This window comes from Carassius carassius, chromosome 21, assembly GCF_963082965.1.
Source record: "Carassius carassius chromosome 21, fCarCar2.1, whole genome shotgun sequence".
Lineage (NCBI taxonomy): Eukaryota > Metazoa > Chordata > Actinopteri > Cypriniformes > Cyprinidae > Carassius > Carassius carassius.
The window spans coordinates 16995061-17014960 of NC_081775.1; the positions used below are offsets into that span (position 1 = coordinate 16995061).

Here is a 19900-nt window from a genome sequence, read left to right on the forward strand (position 1 = left end):
CAATTCCCGGTGGCCTGGCAGCCGATTTTGCCCCACTATTTAATATCATTATTGTATAATTGCCTGCCGAATGTACTAAAGCGATCATTTGCGAATCCGCCATTTGATAATTAAATCTCTAATAAGTCATGAAGTGTTAGTCATGACTCGCGCGCTCTCCGAGCCTCCGCCAAACGGTTTGGATCAGACTCAAGAGTAATCAATGCGAGAGAGAGAGAGAGAGAGAGAGAGAGAGAGAGAGAGAGAGAGAGAGAGAGAGAGAGAGAATAGACTGCTGGAGCAGAGAAGCAGAACTACTGTTCAGGGTTTCAGGTCAGTTTCATCTGTTAAGATGCTTTTTTGTCTTTGTTTTTTTTATTTATTTAATCAAGCAGCAGCACGTTGCTCATCAGTCATCACTCAAAATACTATATAAAGGACATAATTATTATCTGTTGTAATGATACAGTAGTAATTTAGCTGAAAAAAATTCAGATTTTTTTTTATAGGTTTAGGGGGAGCTACGACAGACAACAACACAACCCTTACGAAAATTAAAATTTTAATATTTAACTATAAATCCAGAGAAAATGGTTACTATTGTTTAACTGTGATAACCAAAAATGTGAAATTATTTTACAAATGTATTTATTTAAAAATAAATACAAATCCATTTGAAAAAAAAAACAAGGTTATTTTACTTTTATATAGGCTAATAAAAGCATGGTTATTTTTTGTAAGGGAAAAACATGACTCGTGTACAGTATTAGGATTTTTCTATAAAGATATTGTAGTATTGTATTGTAAAGTATAGTTTTGTTCAATCTTGAGTATTAAAGTCATGAGAGAGATGGATAACAGGGCAAAATAAAAAGACTGAAGAGAAAAATAGAAGTGAAGGTGCAGTTCAGGAGAGAACTTTAAATTATTTTGCATGTCCCCAAATTAAAGATTTAAACCTTTTTTTATGTCAGGTCCATACAAAAAAATAGTTTTGTCCATGAATTTGTTTGTATGAGTTTGAATTTTCCAGTCTGATTTTTTTCCCAGTCCGCCCCTCCTGTAAATTAATGGCAAAGACATGGTTTCATTTACTACACATAGGCCTACTGAAGCTCGCAGTGTTTTCAACCTCTGCCATCTCAATATAGGAGTACACGAGCACATAAACATAATTTCTAGAACTGCTCTGTGTCACTTCATGTGCATTTTACTTATTTTGAGAAAACTATCATCATATACAGAGACAGCAGTTTCAAAAAAACACCAATGTCTCAGGAGTTTATTACACAGAATACGTCACATGCTCATTAGATAACTGTATTTAAGTTGATGTATATGCTTTTATTTATTATTCTTTAATTTTCACAAATTTAGAAAAGTAATCAAAAAGTACTCAAAAGTAATTAGTTACATTACTTTAATAAAGTAATTGAAAAAGTTACACTACTATTACATTCTAAACAGGGTAACTTGTAATCTGTAACCTATTACATTTCCAAAGTAACCTTCCCAACACTGCACATGAATGATCCTTCCAGGGATTCTAATAAAATTCAATTTATTTTTTGTAACGATGTAAGCCTGCGCTGTCACTTCAGTCATCCATTTTTAATGCACACTTGCTGAATAAAAATATTAATTTCTTCAAACGTAAATAAATAAATGAATGGTATTGATCCCAAACATTTGTAAAGAAATTATTCCCCACCTTTGTAATGCCCTGGCCTGTTGTATCATGTCATAACAGCCTTTTAAATTTTTTTTTTTAAATTATAAAATGTTTTTATAAGATTAGAACACAAAAAGCAAATAGAAAATCGAAACCTCTTTTGATGATGCTGAAATACCGAAATGCAATAAAACATCAAAGGTTTTGTGTATCATGAAAGCACACAGATGTGAAGTTGCTGGAAAACAATGTGTCAACAGAGACCATAACAATGGGATTAGTGCTCCTTAATATTTTCCTTGCATGTGGTCTATCTCTCTGGAAATGAAGATAAGCAGCAGTACACTGTGGCACATGTTTCTGTTCCTCTGACCGAACAGTGGTGAGGAATATTCTCAGTGCAGGAAGCAGTAGGGATGGAGGTGTGTCGCAGAACTGAAAAAGCTGTGGAATGGAAAACAGCAGGAGTTTTGGAGCAATGGCCCCAAAAATGTGTATCTGACCTCTCACTGCTGTGAGATTTGCCTTTTGTTTATCTGCCAGTGGACAACATTTCAGTTTGAGGTTTTCCCTCATTCACATGAAATCTGTGCTCTTCTTTATCAAAGTAGTGCAGACTGTTTTGGAATACTATGGAAATTGAAAAGCCCAAGATAGCCAATAAAAAGCACACAAGTCTGCAGCATTCAGCCAGACTGTATTATGGTAGGCAGTGCTGATTGTGGCAAAAACATTCTACATCATTAAAATAGTTTGAAATGATAGTTTCAGCTTTAAATAAGCATTAACACTTAAAGGGTTAGTTCAGCCAAAGATGAAAAATCTGTCATCAATTACTCAGCATCATTTCATTCCAAAACCATAAGACTTTCGTTTATCTTCAGAACACAAATTAAGATCTTTTTGATGAAATCTGAGAGCTTTCTGACCCCCCATAGACAGCAACGCAACTGACATGTTCAAGGCCCAGAGAGATAGTAAAGACATTGTTAAAAAAAACTGCAATTCTATTCAATTGAACTGCAGTTCAACTGCAATTTTATGAAGCTACAAGAATAATTTTTGTGCGCAAAGAAAGCAAAAATAATTCAACAATTTCTTCTCTTCTGTGTCAGTGATCAATGCGTGTTCACAAGAGTACCACAACGCAAAAACTAAATTCATAAAATTAGGTTTGAACCACTTATGTCACATTTTATTTTAACGATGTCCTTACTATCTTTCTGGGCCTTGAACATGTCAGTTGCGTTGCTGTCTATGGAGGGTCAGAAAGCTCTCAGATTTCGTCAAAAATATCATAAATTGTGTTCTGAAGATAAACGAAGATCTTATAATTTTGGAATGACCTGAGGGTGAGTAATTGATGACAGAATTTTCATTTAGGGTGAACTAACCCTTTAAAAAATTGTCTAAAACAGCCAACTCATTATTATAAGGGATGTTCACATATAATCGTTTTCAGTATGTAGTGTTCATATACATAAATCAGCAGAGTTTTGACACATGTAAAACTGAATTTTAAACATGTCAGTTATACAAGGGTGAAGTCAGACAGATAAACAGACACAAAGACGGATTGCACAATTGATTGATTGATTGTGAGGACTTTTGAGGACTAGGGTGGAAATACCATCATTCCTAGAAAGCAATGAATACATTTTTCTTCTGCCATTCCAATTCAGCTTCCTAAGGGTGTAGCTACATTTAATTTCATGCTCCCTAATTTAAGATTTTGCACATCCTAGATAGACATTGTGTCTTACCTTAAATACCAGTTCTCCTATAAGACCATTCCATGTTCCATCAGCCTGCTGGCTGCCATATTTGTGATCAGGGGCCACGTAGATCTCATATTTGAAGCCAAGGTAGTTGGCCAGGGCATCCAATACGTCGATTGAGAAACCCTGGTACTTCTTAGGTTTGCCAAGCACATTTTCTGAGACCATCACAAATGGTTCTTCCTGGAAAGAGCAATAGCAGAGAAATCATTATAGCAACTTATAAAGGGTCTAAATCACTGAGCTAAAAGCAACAAAAAGAGTCACAGAGTATTAAGAGACACATACAAAAACAGTCCAAAGGTAATGCCTAAAGATATTGAGGAAAGTGAGGGCACCACTTTTAGAGTCAGCAGGGTATCATAAATAGTCTACTGAGAACACAGCTTGACGTTCATGATTCTGAGAGTGGCAGATCTGTTCCTGGAGCTGACACAAGTGTTTACCTGAAGCAGATGCATAAGCTCCTACAGCAGCTTAGCTAATAATTTGATTTGATTTTCAGCAGGCAATGCTGCTGTATATGGTCTAAAGCTTAATGTCACTTGGCTTTAAACTCCTCTTATGAGCTGTGGAATAATTCAGAGAAAAACGTCAGAGGGGAATTAGTGCCAGGTTATATCCAATCAAGAGTAATGTGAGGAAAGTAAATATGTTTAGCTTTGTTTTTAGGGAAGTTGAGTGCATTTTACAGAGGATACAGGAGGATCTGGGCTGATCTCACAAAGACTACAAGGTTGAACTCCAGCCAGAGAGGAACTAAAGGAACCCTGGAAAAGGATATACAGTACATGACACAGCAGCCCTTTAGAAAAAAAAGAAAAACAAATTCACAAATAACCTTTATGATACTATTAACTTATGAAACCTGTAACAGAAAATAAGCTCAAAGAAAGAAAGAAAAAAGAAAATACCAATACACAGTACATAGTAGTACTTTTTATTTATATAAAAAAATAAAGCTTAATTTTATAAATTTTTCTCAAATATAAGATGACTGTACTCTTGACAAACAGAAGGGCTATGAATAAAAAAAGTGTAGATTAATATATATGTATTTTTATTAACATTATGTCAAGAATGCATACATTATTCTTTAAAGTATGCATATTTATTTTTCAGTTTTTTTCCCTGTTTTGACATATTTGTTAATATTTAATACGTAAAATCTATAAATTATTTATATGATAATACTACAATAATGATAACGTCAATTTAGATGTAATAAATAGGAAACAAATGAAATGAAATGGCATATTCGGGTAAATAACATCTACTGTAGTGATGATCTCTGATTCATTTAAAAGAGAAAACTGTCTCACTGTCACACCAGGGCAGATCGGCCTTAACAGCACTTTCTCAGCAATGACGTGTTAAACTATTAGCATTCCAACATTATCATACTTAAAGTAGTAAAAGTGGAGTTTCTCCACACATTTACATGGTTCACTTCAAACAGTTTAGTTCATAATTTTCTAAAATGAAAATGAAGGCATGAATACTCTGAAATAATAACAAAAACGTCAAGTTCAGTAAGAAATGGGTCAGAACAAACCATTTTCTCTCAATTCTATAAAAAGATTCACATTTATCAAAACATTACTTAACTTGATGGTGCTTATCAGTCATGCATTATTCATAGTGGGTTCTGACTGACTCATAAGATCCCTAATGCTCAATTAGGGATTTAAGGTTTTACTGTGATCACATCAAAGAAATTAAGTCTTTACGAACAGGATTTTAAAGGAAAATTTATACCCGGATTCACACTCATCATACAAGCATTAGCTCTGCCTACGGCAGAAGAAACCGTTCTTCTGGAGCAGCGAGACAGGCCGCCATTTCAATTGATTAGTCGTTCTCCACTGATAAAGACGAGAGGAGTCTCCTTGGATCTTCCAAACCAGTTTGGGAGACTATTGTGGAGGTGGATACGATGAGATTTGGATTTAGTCTGAGCCTTGGGCCTACTGGTGTTTCATAAAAGGTCTACAAACATTGTCATATACTGCCAAACTTGCTCTGGAGAGTTTCTGAAGGTCACATAGAGAAAATGCTTATTTTTATAAGGAGGAAGTTTAGCGAGGACTCTGTGTGAACAGTGGAAACTTCCTCAGTAATGCTGAATAGAAAAGACTCAAGGACAAGCAAGTTCCCAAAACAATGGAAGTATGACAGAGATATATGTACATCTGCACTATTCTCTCACAACCCTATCAGTTGAACTTCTGGGAGGGTGGAATGAAAAATATTGAGGGGGTTTCTGAAAATCATTAGGCTTCTAAAAGAAGGACTGTTCAAGACTAACTTGAAGGCCACAACAATAGGTTCTGAAGAGTAATAAAAGAAATGGAAAACTCGAAATTATAAAGGAAAGAAGACTTCAGAACCAGATTAAAGTATCACCGTGGGCACATATGGTTCATCTAGCATCTTAATCAAAACCAAAAAGACCAAAGGTAGCCCCACTTATTTTTTTTAACACACACTCTCAAAATATACCTCTCAAAAGGCATATTCATTCAACATATCACAACTGTTTATTCAACATTCAAGACTCAAGACTTTCAAGCTCTTCACATCTTAAAATCTTCAAAGAATCAGTGTATTCTGGGTGCTACATTCCAAACAGAACCAGAAGAAAAACAAATTTAACAAAGATATTTATTCAGTCTCATGTCATTTTCAAACTTACTGTAGCCTATATGACATTAACATTTCTATGGGACTAAAATGAGAAATTTTACAGAATATATATAATCTGTGTGAGGAATAGGTCTTATTTTGTGAAAAACCTTCTTCCCTTCTTTTATCAGTGAATAACAGCTTACATATTTTAGTCTAAATGCAAAAAAAATAAAACTGGTTGAAACAGATATGAAGGAAAAGCTGACATTTTTCACTTTAACATCATTAGGTCTGAATCTAGTTGACTTTCTACTTTACTGATCACAAACTAGAACTATTTGTTGAATTCCATTAAAAATCACTCTAACATAACACCCAATCACTTGACAACACCAACGAATTACAAATCTTTGTTTAACCTTGTTTATCTGCACAATTTGCTTCTGCTGAACTCAATCTTGCAAAGTCGAACGTTGAAGGAGCTCAATTTAGCAAGGCCTGAATGGCTGTATTCAACACACAGCTGCTAGCTAAAGGACAATCGAATGGAAGTCGTGGCCTAATGGTTAGAGAGTCGGACTCTCAATCGAAAGGTTGTGAGTTCGATTCCCGGGCCGGCAGGAATTGTGGGTGGGGGGAGTGCATGTACAGTTCTCTCTCCACCTTCAATACCACGACTTAGGTGCCCTTGAGCAAGGCATCGAACCCCCAACTGCTCCCCGGGCGCCGCAGCATAAATGGCTGCCCACTGCTCCGGGTGTGTGCTCACAGTGTGTGTGTGTGTGTGTGTTCACTGCTCTGTGTGTGTGCATTTCGGATGGGTTAAATGCAGAGCACAAATTCTGAGTATGGGTCACCATACTTGGCTGAATGTCACTTCACTTTTTCACAGTGACCAGCAAACATCTGGTCTCCAACAGCGCTGCACACATACCATCACGAACCAATACCATGCTAGCGTAGCTCCAGCGGCCCAGTGAAAATAATAGCCCGCTGTTTAATTTTCATATTTTCTTAAACAAATCCCTATTGATGTCTGAAGTGTTTCTGGGAATATGTCAGGCAGATTTATCATGGAAGGAGCTGCCTTTATTGACTGCATGCAGCCTGCACATTAAGCCAGCGCTTTCTAATCCTCACCAGACCCCCCTTGCTCAATAAGCTATTAGAGGAAGTGAGGATATGCATGCCAACTCGCACTACAGCCAAGAGGTGCTATCTATCAGACTTCCCCCTGAGGGGCCTGTGTGAGACTCCTGCCGGATTCTCCCAGCCCAATTGGTCATCAGCATGATCTGAAGAATATCTGTAGCACTTAGACCAGGGGCAAAAGCACAGCAACAATGACCCTTTTAACAGGATTCCTCCAGTGTTGTTGTTTTTTTTATCTGTATTGAGATGTAGCCTTGCTCTTATTGAGCCAGCCTAGAAGGGGTATGGCTCCCCACACGCGTGTTTAACCCATGTTGCATCGATTCTCTTTCTCATTATACGGCCATCCCTTCAACATGACTGCATGTACAGTGATCTTGTGGACAATCTCTGCCGCTACTATGGAAATCAATAGCAGGCATGGATCAACACAGGCTAAGGTGATGCATGTTGCTAAGATAAACATCATTCTGTAGGCACTGGTGCTGCGTGTATGCATGGTTAATGTCATGAGACTATTTGTTAAAGGAATTGCTCATCTAGAAGTGAAAATTTGCTGACAAATTTCATCACCCTCAGGCTATTTAAAAGGGATGAGTTTGTTTCTTCAATGGAACAGATTTGGAGCAATCTAGCATTACATTACTTGTTCACCAGTGGATCCTCTGCAGTGAATGGGTGCCGTCAGTATGAGAGTACTAACAGCCGATAAATGCATCACAATAATTCAGAAGTAATCCACATGACTCCAGTCCATTAAGTAACATCTTGTGAACCAAAATGCTATGTTTGCAATAAATGCATTCACCATTAATGGGGTCATATGATGCTGCTAAAAAGAACATTATTACAGTATGTGTATTTGGTGTAATGAAATGTGTTTATGCGGTTTAAGATTTAAAAAAATAATAATAATAATTTTTCCACATACTGTACATTATTGTATCTCTTCTATGCCCCGCCTTCTGAATTGTGCCGATTTTCACAAGGCTCATCTCTCTGAAAAGCGAGGTGTGCTGTGATTGGCCAGCTATCCAGCACATTGTAAACGGCCGAATGCCTCAAGTATGAGACGGAAATGTTTTGTCTCTTAACATACTGTGAAGCTTTGCCCGCCCGAAGCGACGAGATAAAAACATAAAACCCATTATAAACGTGATATAAACATGATTTCTAGTCGTGTTTTCTTTTGGAAGGCAAAAACAAAGTAGTTTCGCTTTCTCAACAGAACAACGTGACACATGGTCTAGAGTAAGCCACGGCCGGCTTGAATGAGCAGAGCCGGGCGGCTTGAGAACAGTGACGCAAGCGGAATCTACGAAGGAGCGTACCTTGGTCTTGTAGCAACCACATGTGACGACCCTAGGCCGGATGCCGCTTCGTCCACGGTGAAAGCAGATTCAGCGATCCACAGTGCAAAGTTGATGTTTTTCCTCAGTGACCAGCATGGATCAGCTCCAGGCATGATGAAGCAGATATCATCCTCTTTTGGAAGACCAAACAATGTAGTTTCGCTTTCACAGTTAAACACACAGCGTCTATACGACTTGGCGGTGGCAACAACAATACTACAACAAGAATAAAAGGTATGCCTTCTTTCTTTGCATGAACATCTGGGTGCGTCATGCAAATCTTTCCACATACTGACGTAGATATGTGGGGGCGTGTTAGAACAAGCCATTTCAGGGGGCTGTGGACGAGTGTTAACTTTTATAAAGAATATCTCTTTGGATTTGAGACTTTAGTCTTTGCAACTTCACAGATCTTCTTTATTCACCAAGAGTTTGTAACACTCCAAAGAGAAAGGAAAATTTGAAATCGCATCATATGACCCCTTTAAGATGGGGACTATATAATTAAAAGTGGAAGGACTTTTTCAGTAAATAAAGCATTATCTATGATTATGGATTTCAGAAGAGAAGAGATACGAAATTAAAGAGAAGATATTAAAATGCCTTAATTATGGATTTGTCTCTAACACGGTCAAAGCTTTTTACTTTTTTTAAAGCTATTTTTATTTTGTATTTTTATCAACTGACTCTCGTTCTGACGGCACCCATTCACTACAGAGGATCCACTGATGTGCAATTGATATGATAGATTTCTCCAAATCTATTCCAATGAAGAAACAAACGTATCTACATCTCGTATATAGTATATATCAAAATATAGTTAAAATTATTATATAGTTTTCAGGATTTTTTTCTAAGAAAAAATTATTATCTGAAAAAAAACTTTAGTCTGCCAAATCAAATCAGACAGTGCAGGAACACAGAACAGGAAATTATATCATAGAAAGGATCCCTGAGGCTCCTGTCAAGATCAATAAGTCTCTTTAAACATTTCAAATCTAAAAAAGATTATTTAAATTTTTTACGACAAGGCTAGTTTAGGTTGTAAAATCTCATGTCTTAATACCAAACAATGCAATGAAGATTATGAATGAATTAAAACAATATTTTGTATTTTTGTCTATATATATGTTCAATAATAATTCATATTAATTCATATCACTTCACTAACAATTCATACTAATATACTATACTACTTCATTCTTCCATCTTCTACAGACGTTTTGAAGATTCTCTCATGCATGCAGCTATGATCCACTGGTGAGTGAATCAAAAACATGTGTCATGGTGTATAGAGACAGCAAGGTTTCACGGCAGATGTGTGTGTGTTCTCAGTCAGTTTTAGTGTTTGGCACAGCACCAGCATTTCTCAGACTGGAGAAGAGCTGTCAGAGCTGGGACGTCGCGCATCCTGACACGCCTGCCACTGGGGCAGCTGGGAGCAGCAGGGAGTTTAAGTTGCAAGGATCTGGCGAGCTGCTACCAACTAGCTGTAAGACCAAAGGGAGCACTCCATCAGCCACCAGCAGGGAGCATGCGCCTTCCCCATCCACCTGAAGGTTTACTTTACAAATGACAACATATCCCATGGTTCCAAGCTCCCTGCCTCCCTAACCATATGTTTCACAAGGCTTTATGGTACTGCACTGGCACTCTATCTTTCTTCGTTTTTTTTTTGTGATTTTTATTTTTGACGAACATTTCATCTTGATTTTAATACAATGTTTGAACTAGAAATTACAATTTCACACTCTAGGACATCACAGCTTCACTCTCACGTCTCTATGGAAATTAATTCTTGGCTGGAAAACATGAGACCTGCAAATAAAAGTATTCGTCTTATTATCACAGGGTCTTTGAGAAGAACATTTAGTTCCAGTGGTACAGATAAGACAAACTCAAGTTTCATTCATAATAGATACAGAGTATTGACATGATAGCAATATAAAACAATAAGATTAATTGATAATGCTATGTTTAGACTCCAGGCAAAAGTGACCCAAATCTGTTTTTTCTTTCTGCTCATGTGACTAATCTGTTTTTCATAACAGTGTGAACAGCACAAACCAAATAGGATCTGATTTTGCATCTGAAAAATAAGAAAAGTAGAACTTTCCTCTTCTATAAAATAAAATAAAATCAGATTTGAGCACTAAGGCGTGCAGGAAATAATATCAGAGATACCCCACAAAATCAAAAGTCTCTTCAAAAATTTAAAATACTAACAAGGCCTTTTAATAACAAGGCAAGGTCATTAATAATAATAATTAACATAGTTAATAATAATGTGCAAAATGACAAAAAAGTACTGTAACAACAAACTCTACTCATTAATCATAAGGCAATTGTTAGTTGGAGTTCAATTGGTTCACTGTCTGCAAATTGTACAGGGGTTAAGAAACATATTTAGACTTAATAAAAATTGAATCACTCATCTTTTATACATTCTAGTATGTTTGTTTGTTTGTTAAATGTTTGATCTACTGTAATGTGATTATGCAGTCAGTGACCAGTAAGGCGATTCACAATTGACCATATTTACAGAAGTCTCCAGATACTGTCTGGGCCACACAATATTTAAGGTCTCAATTTAAACTGTGAAACCCTTTTTCTGTCCTCCAGTATCTTCAGTTTGTCAACATCTGCATGCGTGCATTCAGTTCTATACCCCACCACTCCACCCTCATCCGCCACTAGGGGAGGAGCATTAACGTGATTGTTAAAAATTGTGGGTGCAAGTTATTCACAGAGCATTCTGTCATGGCGAGAAATAACAGAATAAAAGGAAAAAAGAGGGGTAAAGGAGAGTGAGCGGAAAGATGCAGAGAAGCAGCATCCCCGCTTTCTTCTCTGACCGACTTCAAAGCAGGGAAATGAAGAATTTAAACCTCTGAATCTTTAAAGAACTCCAGGGACTCACTCAAATCAGCGCTGGAGGGTAGATAGCAAAACTCAAATCTCAATATAACCCATCTCCCCTGGTCTATGTTCATCGCACCCCAAAATTCACTCTTAATGAACTTAGAGACGGGTGACTTGATGTGAACAGACCTCTGGAGCTCACTGAAATGAATATGGATTACTCTGGGGTTACTTCGACCTTATGAGGTCCGGTCAAACAGAGGAACTCCGAGACATAGGACGTCCTAATTAAGTCAGTTTGATGTCATTTATATTAGAGAGGTAAAAGGAAAGACATCTCTGAGCAACAGTGAATAATAGAGCACTGACATCTTGTAAAACTTTGTAGTTATGAGGACTTTTGTAGCTGCAAGATGACATGTAAAGCCCTTGACTTGACATTATTAGCTGTAATGGTACGTACCAGTACAGTGACCACCCGTAGGACCACCCCGCGCATGTTGTTCTCCAGCTTTCGATCTGTCAGTGTTCCGTTCAGTCCGTGGATGGGGTCCCAAGTGGCAAGCTGAAGAAATGCAGAAAGGTCACAGTAAGTTCATGGTGTGCACATAAAGAACTATTGATTACACAAACAGCCTATAGATTTTTACATGTAGATGAGTTTATTTCAGAAAAATAAGCACAGGGAATTTCTTTTTCTTTTTTCACCTCCATCTACTGAAAATAAAGAAAAATCATAAATGTGAACTATTAATATCAGCTTCCCGTATACTTCAATAATAATAAATGGTGATTAAATGGACGATGCTTGGACTGAGATCTTGGACTTGGATGGGTTTATTTATTAATTTTTTTGTCTTTTTTTATCAAATAAATGCAGCCTTGGCGATCGTAAGATTTTTTTTATTTTTTTCAAATATATGTATAAAAAAACAAAATCTTACCAACCCTACCACTTTTCTTTTATCCCCAATAATTCCAATTATTTTACAGAGCAACTTCTGAGCATTCAAATTTTCTTTTGGGAATTACTAAATTAATCTTTGCTGTCTTTGTAAAAACTAGTTATTTGATTTGAACAGAAGCAAGGATTATGTTATTCCTTTCATGTGACAGAGATCTCTGATGTGTTTGGTTGGTGACGTTTGATAGTTAGTTAAATTTGCCACCCATACGCTGTCCTCTTAGAATTCAATCCTCTCCAAATGACACATTTTAGACCAACAATGCTTGGCTTTTGCAACACAGTTCATATTGTCAGACACACACACATACACACACAAACTTGTGGTTCTGGCTATTTTTAAACCACAGCAAGCTGCAATCAGAATATTAACCCATTTAAGCCTACCGGCAACTATAATTGCCACAGTTTATAGTTGTCATTTTCCTTTTGTAAATATTTTTCTAGATGTTATCCATGTTTTATTTATCAATGATATGTAAGCAAGCAAATAATTTCAATTTCAATTTCAGGATTTCAAGAAAAAAAAGGGGGGTATTCACTTCCTTCCTGTCACATGACGCTGTCAAGTTCCTACCCCTAATTCCAGGAAGCATAGCAAAGGCAAACCCTCCCAAAGTAATGTAATTTTAAAGTTACTAATAAGTATTTTTGTTGACACACACACACACACATACACACACACACACACACACACACACACACGGATTTCTTGTGTTATCATATTCAAGAGATTATAATAATTATAGTGTTCCTGTAGCTCAACTGGTAGAGCATTGCGCCATCAAGTGTAAGGTTGGGGGTTCGATTCCCCGGGAACACATAGGTAAAAATTGATAGCCTGGATGAACTGTAAGTCGCTTTGGATAAAAGCGTCTGCTAAATGCATACCTTTAATTTAATTATAAGCAAAATGCTGCCTTTTTTGGGTTTGCATCAAATGTTCCTCGACTTTTATACATGATAAATTTGTTTATGAATAAAGATTGATCTGCAGTTATTTTGAGTTTTGAGCCAAATGCTCTCCTCCTATTCTAATTTGACATTGAAGGGGTGAATACAACATACTTGCCCACTGGCAACTATAGTTGCAACACATTCAAATACGATTTTCAAGAAAAAAATATATAAATGCAGAAAATGTTAACATAGGACACTATTAACTTGACTATATGCATGAAATCATTCAGAAATTTTGGCCACAAATGGGTTAAACACCAAATTTGATGAATACCTCATATTTTAATCTTAAAATATCATTTAAATCTGCTTTTTTATGTGAAAATCAGCAACAGGAACACACACACACATAAACAAGGAACAAAAACAAGTTTTTACATAGAATCACAACAAGGAACAAAACAATCATGATTTAGACGAGTAATTTAGGGCTGTGCTTTAATATCCAAACACTAATCTCTTCACCAAACTCTAATTACACTTAGCTAATGTGTACCGCATAAACAAACAATTCGTAAGCCCTACTGTGCTCATTTTTTCTCTTGAGTCGGCTAACAACAGAAAACAACTATTGATTTATTTGCCCAATAAAACAATAGCTCTGAGAGAGAAAAAGCAATACTTCCTGAAGTGCGTCAAGCTCTCTGTGAGAATTTTTTTTTTTTTACAAAAATACAAAATAAACTTCTCCAAAGAGATAAAAATTTTCCAGTCCCCTGCAAGAGAGTGTTGGAAAATGATTTTCCTGCTCAATAAAAACGTGATATGAAGGGGATCGGAGGGCGGGAATGTTAAACACTTTGATGCTTTTGAAGTTTCACATGAAAGTACTCTTATGACAGAATACAAACTGCAACAAAAATATATGTGGAATAATAAACTGCCATACACACTTGCATGGCCAGCTTTGTACCAATACAAATGTCACGCTTTGTCCGTGCAATACAAATGTCACCCTTTATGCATCCATAAACATGGCACCAACACAACTTTCAAAAAAACAAAAAAACAAAAAGGATCTTGGAGGAATTGAAGCTCACCTTCACAAGCAAGAGAGGTCTAAAACACGTCAACACAACATATCACTGCACACTATGAGCCGTATTATCGAGGGCGCCGGCTAGTCATTAGCATAATATTTATACTGGGATTAGACAGGGTACATGCCATCCCATGGAGGCTGGGATGACAGAGCCTTTAAATAACTATCCACTTCAGAGCCGCTGTGTGCTTTTTTTTCACCCAAGGCAGCCATTTTAAGTTCATTCTTATCAAATCTGTCTGAAGTACCAGTCTACTATCATTATGTAATCAAATCATCCAAAATATTAATGGGCTGAAAAGGGTACTTGTGTGTGAATGTGTGTGTGTTTTCTTTGACGTGACTTGAGAGTCAATATTGGATAATATCAAGCTGCATCAAAGACCCAAATTTGTGTGAAGAAAACAGTTTGTATGCTAACCTTTGAGATCATTTATTCATTCTTATTGTAGGTATTCTGCCCTTAGTGGTTTAGCATCAATTCAGCCAGGTAGTCATGTCAGTTCAGAATATAAAAACACAAATTCAGTACACCTAGAGCCAAAAGAGCAGTTCTAAAACCTAGTGAGCAGTCTTTCTCCCTACATTTTAAGGCAACACCCTAACTGAAATGAAACCTCATTAGTGGCCGACTTGGAAGATCTTGCATACAAGAGAGAACACGGACAAGTCAACAATTGATATATCACATACAGTACTGTATATAGTATTTTGATTATTTCTAAGCAAGCATGATATAATAAACTGTCAAAAACATAAATAATAATAATAATGTTCTAATAATCTAATTGATAATAATCTACCAAAACTAAAATATAAAACAGAGTTGTAAAAATTATTTACCTTGCCTAAAATATGTTTGAAACATATTTGTAACATTATTTAGCTTGTCACAATGCATTTTGGGATTAGAAAGGATATATAGGAAAGATTTGTAATATACAACAGGGCTGAAGGATAGATGATATATAATAGATGAAGGTCTATATATAAAAGATTAATATATAATAAATGAAAGTCCATCACCTTCAATTCAACCTTGTCAAGACAGAACTACTTGTGGTTCCATCAAACCCATCGTTTCATCACAATTTCACCATCAAGTTAGGCATATCAACCATAAACTCCATCAAAAACAGCCAAAATCCTTGATGATCAGCTGACTTTCTCAGACCACATTGCTAAAACTGCCCGGTCCTGCAGATTTGCTTTATTCAACATCAAGAAGATCAGGCCCCTTTTTTTTAGGAACATACTTCACAAGTTCTTGTTCTGTCCAAGCTGGACTATTGCAATGCTCTCTTGGCAGGTCTTCCAGACAGTTCTATCAAACCTTTACAATTAATCCAGAATGTGGCAGCAAGATTAATTTTTTCAGTGTTGGGAAGGTTTCTTGTGAAATGTAATAGGCTACAGATCACAAGTTACACAATTTAAAATGTACAATAGTGCAACTATTTTAATTACTTTATTAATGTAACTGATTACATTTGATTACTTTTTGATTGTTTTTGAACGTTCTAAGGAACGTTTTCAAGTGTTCATCATTCTGAAACATTTAAAGCAGGCAGGGTTAACCTTACAGTAGTAGCCTACTCAACCCTGATTACTATCAGACTTTCAAAATCCTTCTTCACTTGAATTAAGATTAAGATGTAATGTAACCTCTTTTGTAATCTTAAACATTTTCATAAGTAACTGCAATTTAATTACCATTTTTTTTCTCAGTAACTGTAACAGTTACATTTATTTTGTAATTAAATTATATATTTCCATTAGAGTTATTCCCCAACACTGTCTATGATGCCTTGAAAGGTTCCCATAGGGACACAGCTTAAGGTTTGCAACAGAGCAAGCGTTCCTTTTCACTCAAGTTAAGCTGAAAGACACTTACCTTTCAACAGGTTGAAAGCATAAATGTGAACTTTTTGTCCACACAATTCAAACAGATCTGTACACATAATAAAAGGTGAGGAAGGACGAGTCAGACACATGATCATAAATTCAAGCTAAAGCCATACATAAATGTATTCACTTGAACTGCATGTCTATATATCTGAAACATGACACTCTGTGTCTAGTCTTGATCTTCCAGAAAGGCTGCTCCATATAGATCAGCAATCTGGCGCAAATAAAGAGAAAGAGAAAGAATGCTGTTTCTGTCTCTTAAATGCATTTATAAAATGACAAAATTCAATAGACAATCAACCTTCACTTTCAGCCATTAAACATTTATAATCAATCCATTTCCTATCCTGTGGGAGCAGGTGGACTGTTTTTATGATGTACGATTGATTGATTCGAAAAGCTCCATTAATTAAAACAAACCTTTTTGTGGTTAAGGACACTGCTATGCTTTTAAGTGTCTCCGCATTGATCTCGAGGAACAGGTCATGTTTGAAGAGTGGCCCTGGAAAGCAGATTCAAAGCAAATGTGAGTCTGAAAATCGGTAATTATGTTTTGATTGCGAAACAATGTAATATAAAACCCCGGCGCTGTCCATGGAGGCCAAATCGGCAATATCCGATAAAGGTCTTCTTGAGCACGTCTAGTAAACTCATAACTGCTAAATTTACAGCAAGCAAGGCATGCTAAATGCCTGTGAGAAATTTCAAGCCTTGTCTAATCGATGAAATATTATCCACCGTGGGAAAACATGCAGCCGTTTTGCTGAATCGCTGCTGCTGACTGCGTCAGCATGAATCGACACATCTATCGACCTCTGGATTCGTTGCTCATTGTGTTGACTTCTGGGAATTGTGAGAAACACACAAAGTCAACTTGGTACCGTTCAAAGCAGAGCATTCTAGATGGTTCACAATCACTGGAGAACAACTATCATTCTTTGGTGGTTTAGTGTGTAGCTTCAAGAGCTTCAGCAGGGGTATTTCTGAGGCCATGGCGTGACAGGAAGTGCTTCTGTCATATAAAATTTGTTTTGCATGCTGAATCTCAAACCAGCGGTGGAATGTTTGTCATCCTCTAACAGTTGGGGTGAGCTGCATCTTCTCGGGAGACAGTACTGTAAATTTCAAGTCTAAAAAATAGAAGCAGAAAGGAGAGAGAGAGAGAGAGAGAGAAAGAGAAAGAGAAAGAGAAAGAGAGAGAGAGAGAGAGAGAGAGAGAGAGAGAGAGGTCTGCCTCTTATCTTCAGAAGGACAGATAAGAGCTCATTTTCCACTGCGGAATAGAAATAAGAAGGCCTCTCTGGGCTCTCTGGCAAGAGAATGACACCATTAGCATCCCATAATGCCTCGCTCTATTCTGCACTTACCCATTTTGTGTGCAGGCGTATCACCGACTGCTCTCGCCATCGCACTTTCTGCATGGATCTGTTCACTTTGATCAGATGCGATTGCCACCATTCTGCTGCAGAGCCAGAGTTAGCATATAGTTTCAAAGGTGATGCGTGGATATGAGCAACCTGGCAGCTGGTAATGCTAGGCTTTCGATAACGTCTCGGGATGATGATGGGACACTTTGTTGTAGTGTAAGGGAGAGGAAATTCAAAGCCAAGACCACCACCAGAAAGCTTGCCGGACTCCTATTGCTCCTACTTTTTACCACCTGCATATGTGACTAATATTTATGAATTAGAATATAAACTTATCCATTTCTTTGTGAGTGCAGAGTGCATCCAGAGAGAGCCCGCCCGATTCTGATCGGCTGTGATATTTGATTGTTTCTGCCGCGTCGCGTCTAGTGTGTGGACACCCAAATTGCTTGTCGCTGGAATCTTGTCACGTCGCATACAGTTAGGACACAGTGTTACAGACCTCAACATTTAAAGTGGTAGTGCATGCAAATCTAAAGAAGAACAAAAGGTCTGACAGGGCCAGCAAGAAAAAAAAAAATAGATCCCACTTTTAAGACCTGTTTTCTCTGTTCTCAATTAAAATCACACCATCCAAGCAATTAACATACTGCCAATACTGACCTACACTTCTGTTGAGTTCTCCACCTCACTGCATCCATGTTCACAGGATTAGCAACTTTGTCTAGCAATTAATTTTAGCAGTTATGCCCTCCCACGCCAGGACGCTCCACTGGGACCTTATGGGACGTATCGCGCAACACTAACATATCGCAGGCAGGGTCATATCAGTAGAGCCCTGTCTCAGGCAATTTGTAAACAGTAACTCACAAGTAGTTTGGAGATCAATCGACAGAAACAAAATGCTGATGATGCAAAGCAGCACCTGTCATGCAAATGGCCAAAGCATGACTGCCCACACAGGCATATTTAATCATCACGACAGGTGTCTTAAATCAAAGTCATCCCGAGCATCTCAGCATGCATATTTCAAAAACACCTCAATACACTGACTGACATGTGGTTTTGCCATCAAATATAGATGAGTGGGCTTTAATTTAGCAGCAAACTTACAATTATGCCCAAAATCCTTTAAGAGTCAAATGAGGTTACATTTTAGACATGCCATCATCTTCTACAAACACTGATATAGAAATCATATAATACATACCATCAGAAGGTTACCAAAGATTATACATAGCATGATTTTATATATATATAAGTAGTAGAATCCATTAATAGGCTGAATGTAGCAGATGCCTCCACTCTTCATCTGACACAGCTGACATCTGAACTAGCAGGCGGTCTGTTTGTTCCTATCAATGGTATGAATTGATTTTGCCCACAAACACACATCAATGTCTGATAATGAGGTTGTCTAATGAGAGAAAAAGATTCAGCTAAGGCAAAGTCCCTTCAGGGTTTCCAGTCTATTCGGTTTCGTTCAAGAGAAACCACACTGAGGTGTACCACAACCACCCCTAAACAAAGTACAAGACATGTACAAATGTTCAATAAAGTAACATTTTCTGTCTGTGCTAAACTAAAGCAGAATTAAGGTTTGGGAGACTCAGCACGCTAGGGACTGCTGAAAGGAGTGAGGAGATCCGGGCTGTAAATCAAAGTTCAGTCCGTGCTCTTTTAGCTGGGCAGATCCTGAATGGAATAACAACATCTCACACAAATGGACTGAAACTATTGTACAACCGACCTAATGACACCCGCATTGCAAAAAGGCGTTGTTCAGTAAAGTTTTTTAAACATTGTTCAAATTAGGAGCTTGAGAAGCAAAATTTTGTAAGACAATATGGTTTTACATAAACTACATATTACAAGGTCACCAAAACAGTTGGAAAAATAAACCGCTAACACTTTAGACCTCTGAAATTTAATATGGCATGCGTATTACTAGCATAATGGCTGTTTTTTAGTATTTATAAAGCACATATTAAATGTATTTTTTCTGACTTTTTCAAGCTAGAAATGTACTCTTTATATTTAAGTTAATTTCATATGGCTTTGAAAACTTTTATTTTGTTAAAAATAGCTTCGGTTTACTCTAAATGTTTGTGCAGTTGTTTTGTTATTATTTGGGTAAAAGGAATTACATACGGCTGTTTTCATCTGACTTAAACTGTTTTCTTATAACAAAAAGACTTTCTTTTGTTAATTGAATTAGGATATGGTTACTGTATGT

At 37.0% G+C, this 19900-nt stretch overlaps 1 protein-coding gene across 6 annotated transcripts in view; it reads right to left on the minus strand.

Annotated features, from left to right (window-relative positions):
• Positions 1 to 19900, minus strand: part of grid2 (glutamate receptor, ionotropic, delta 2) — a 443770-nt gene that overhangs the window by 90728 nt on the left and 333142 nt on the right. For all 6 annotated transcript variants that reach the window (XR_009422772.1, XR_009422773.1, XM_059503539.1 and 3 more), the window contains 2 exons: positions 11887 to 11988; positions 3415 to 3612 (listed from right to left, as the gene is read on the minus strand). Coding sequence is in view for 4 of the 6 variants with exons in the window: in XM_059503539.1 (XP_059359522.1) it covers positions 3415 to 3612; positions 11887 to 11988 (300 nt within the window). In the remaining 2 variants the exon portion in view is untranslated. The remainder of the gene's footprint in view (positions 1 to 3414; positions 3613 to 11886; positions 11989 to 19900) is intronic.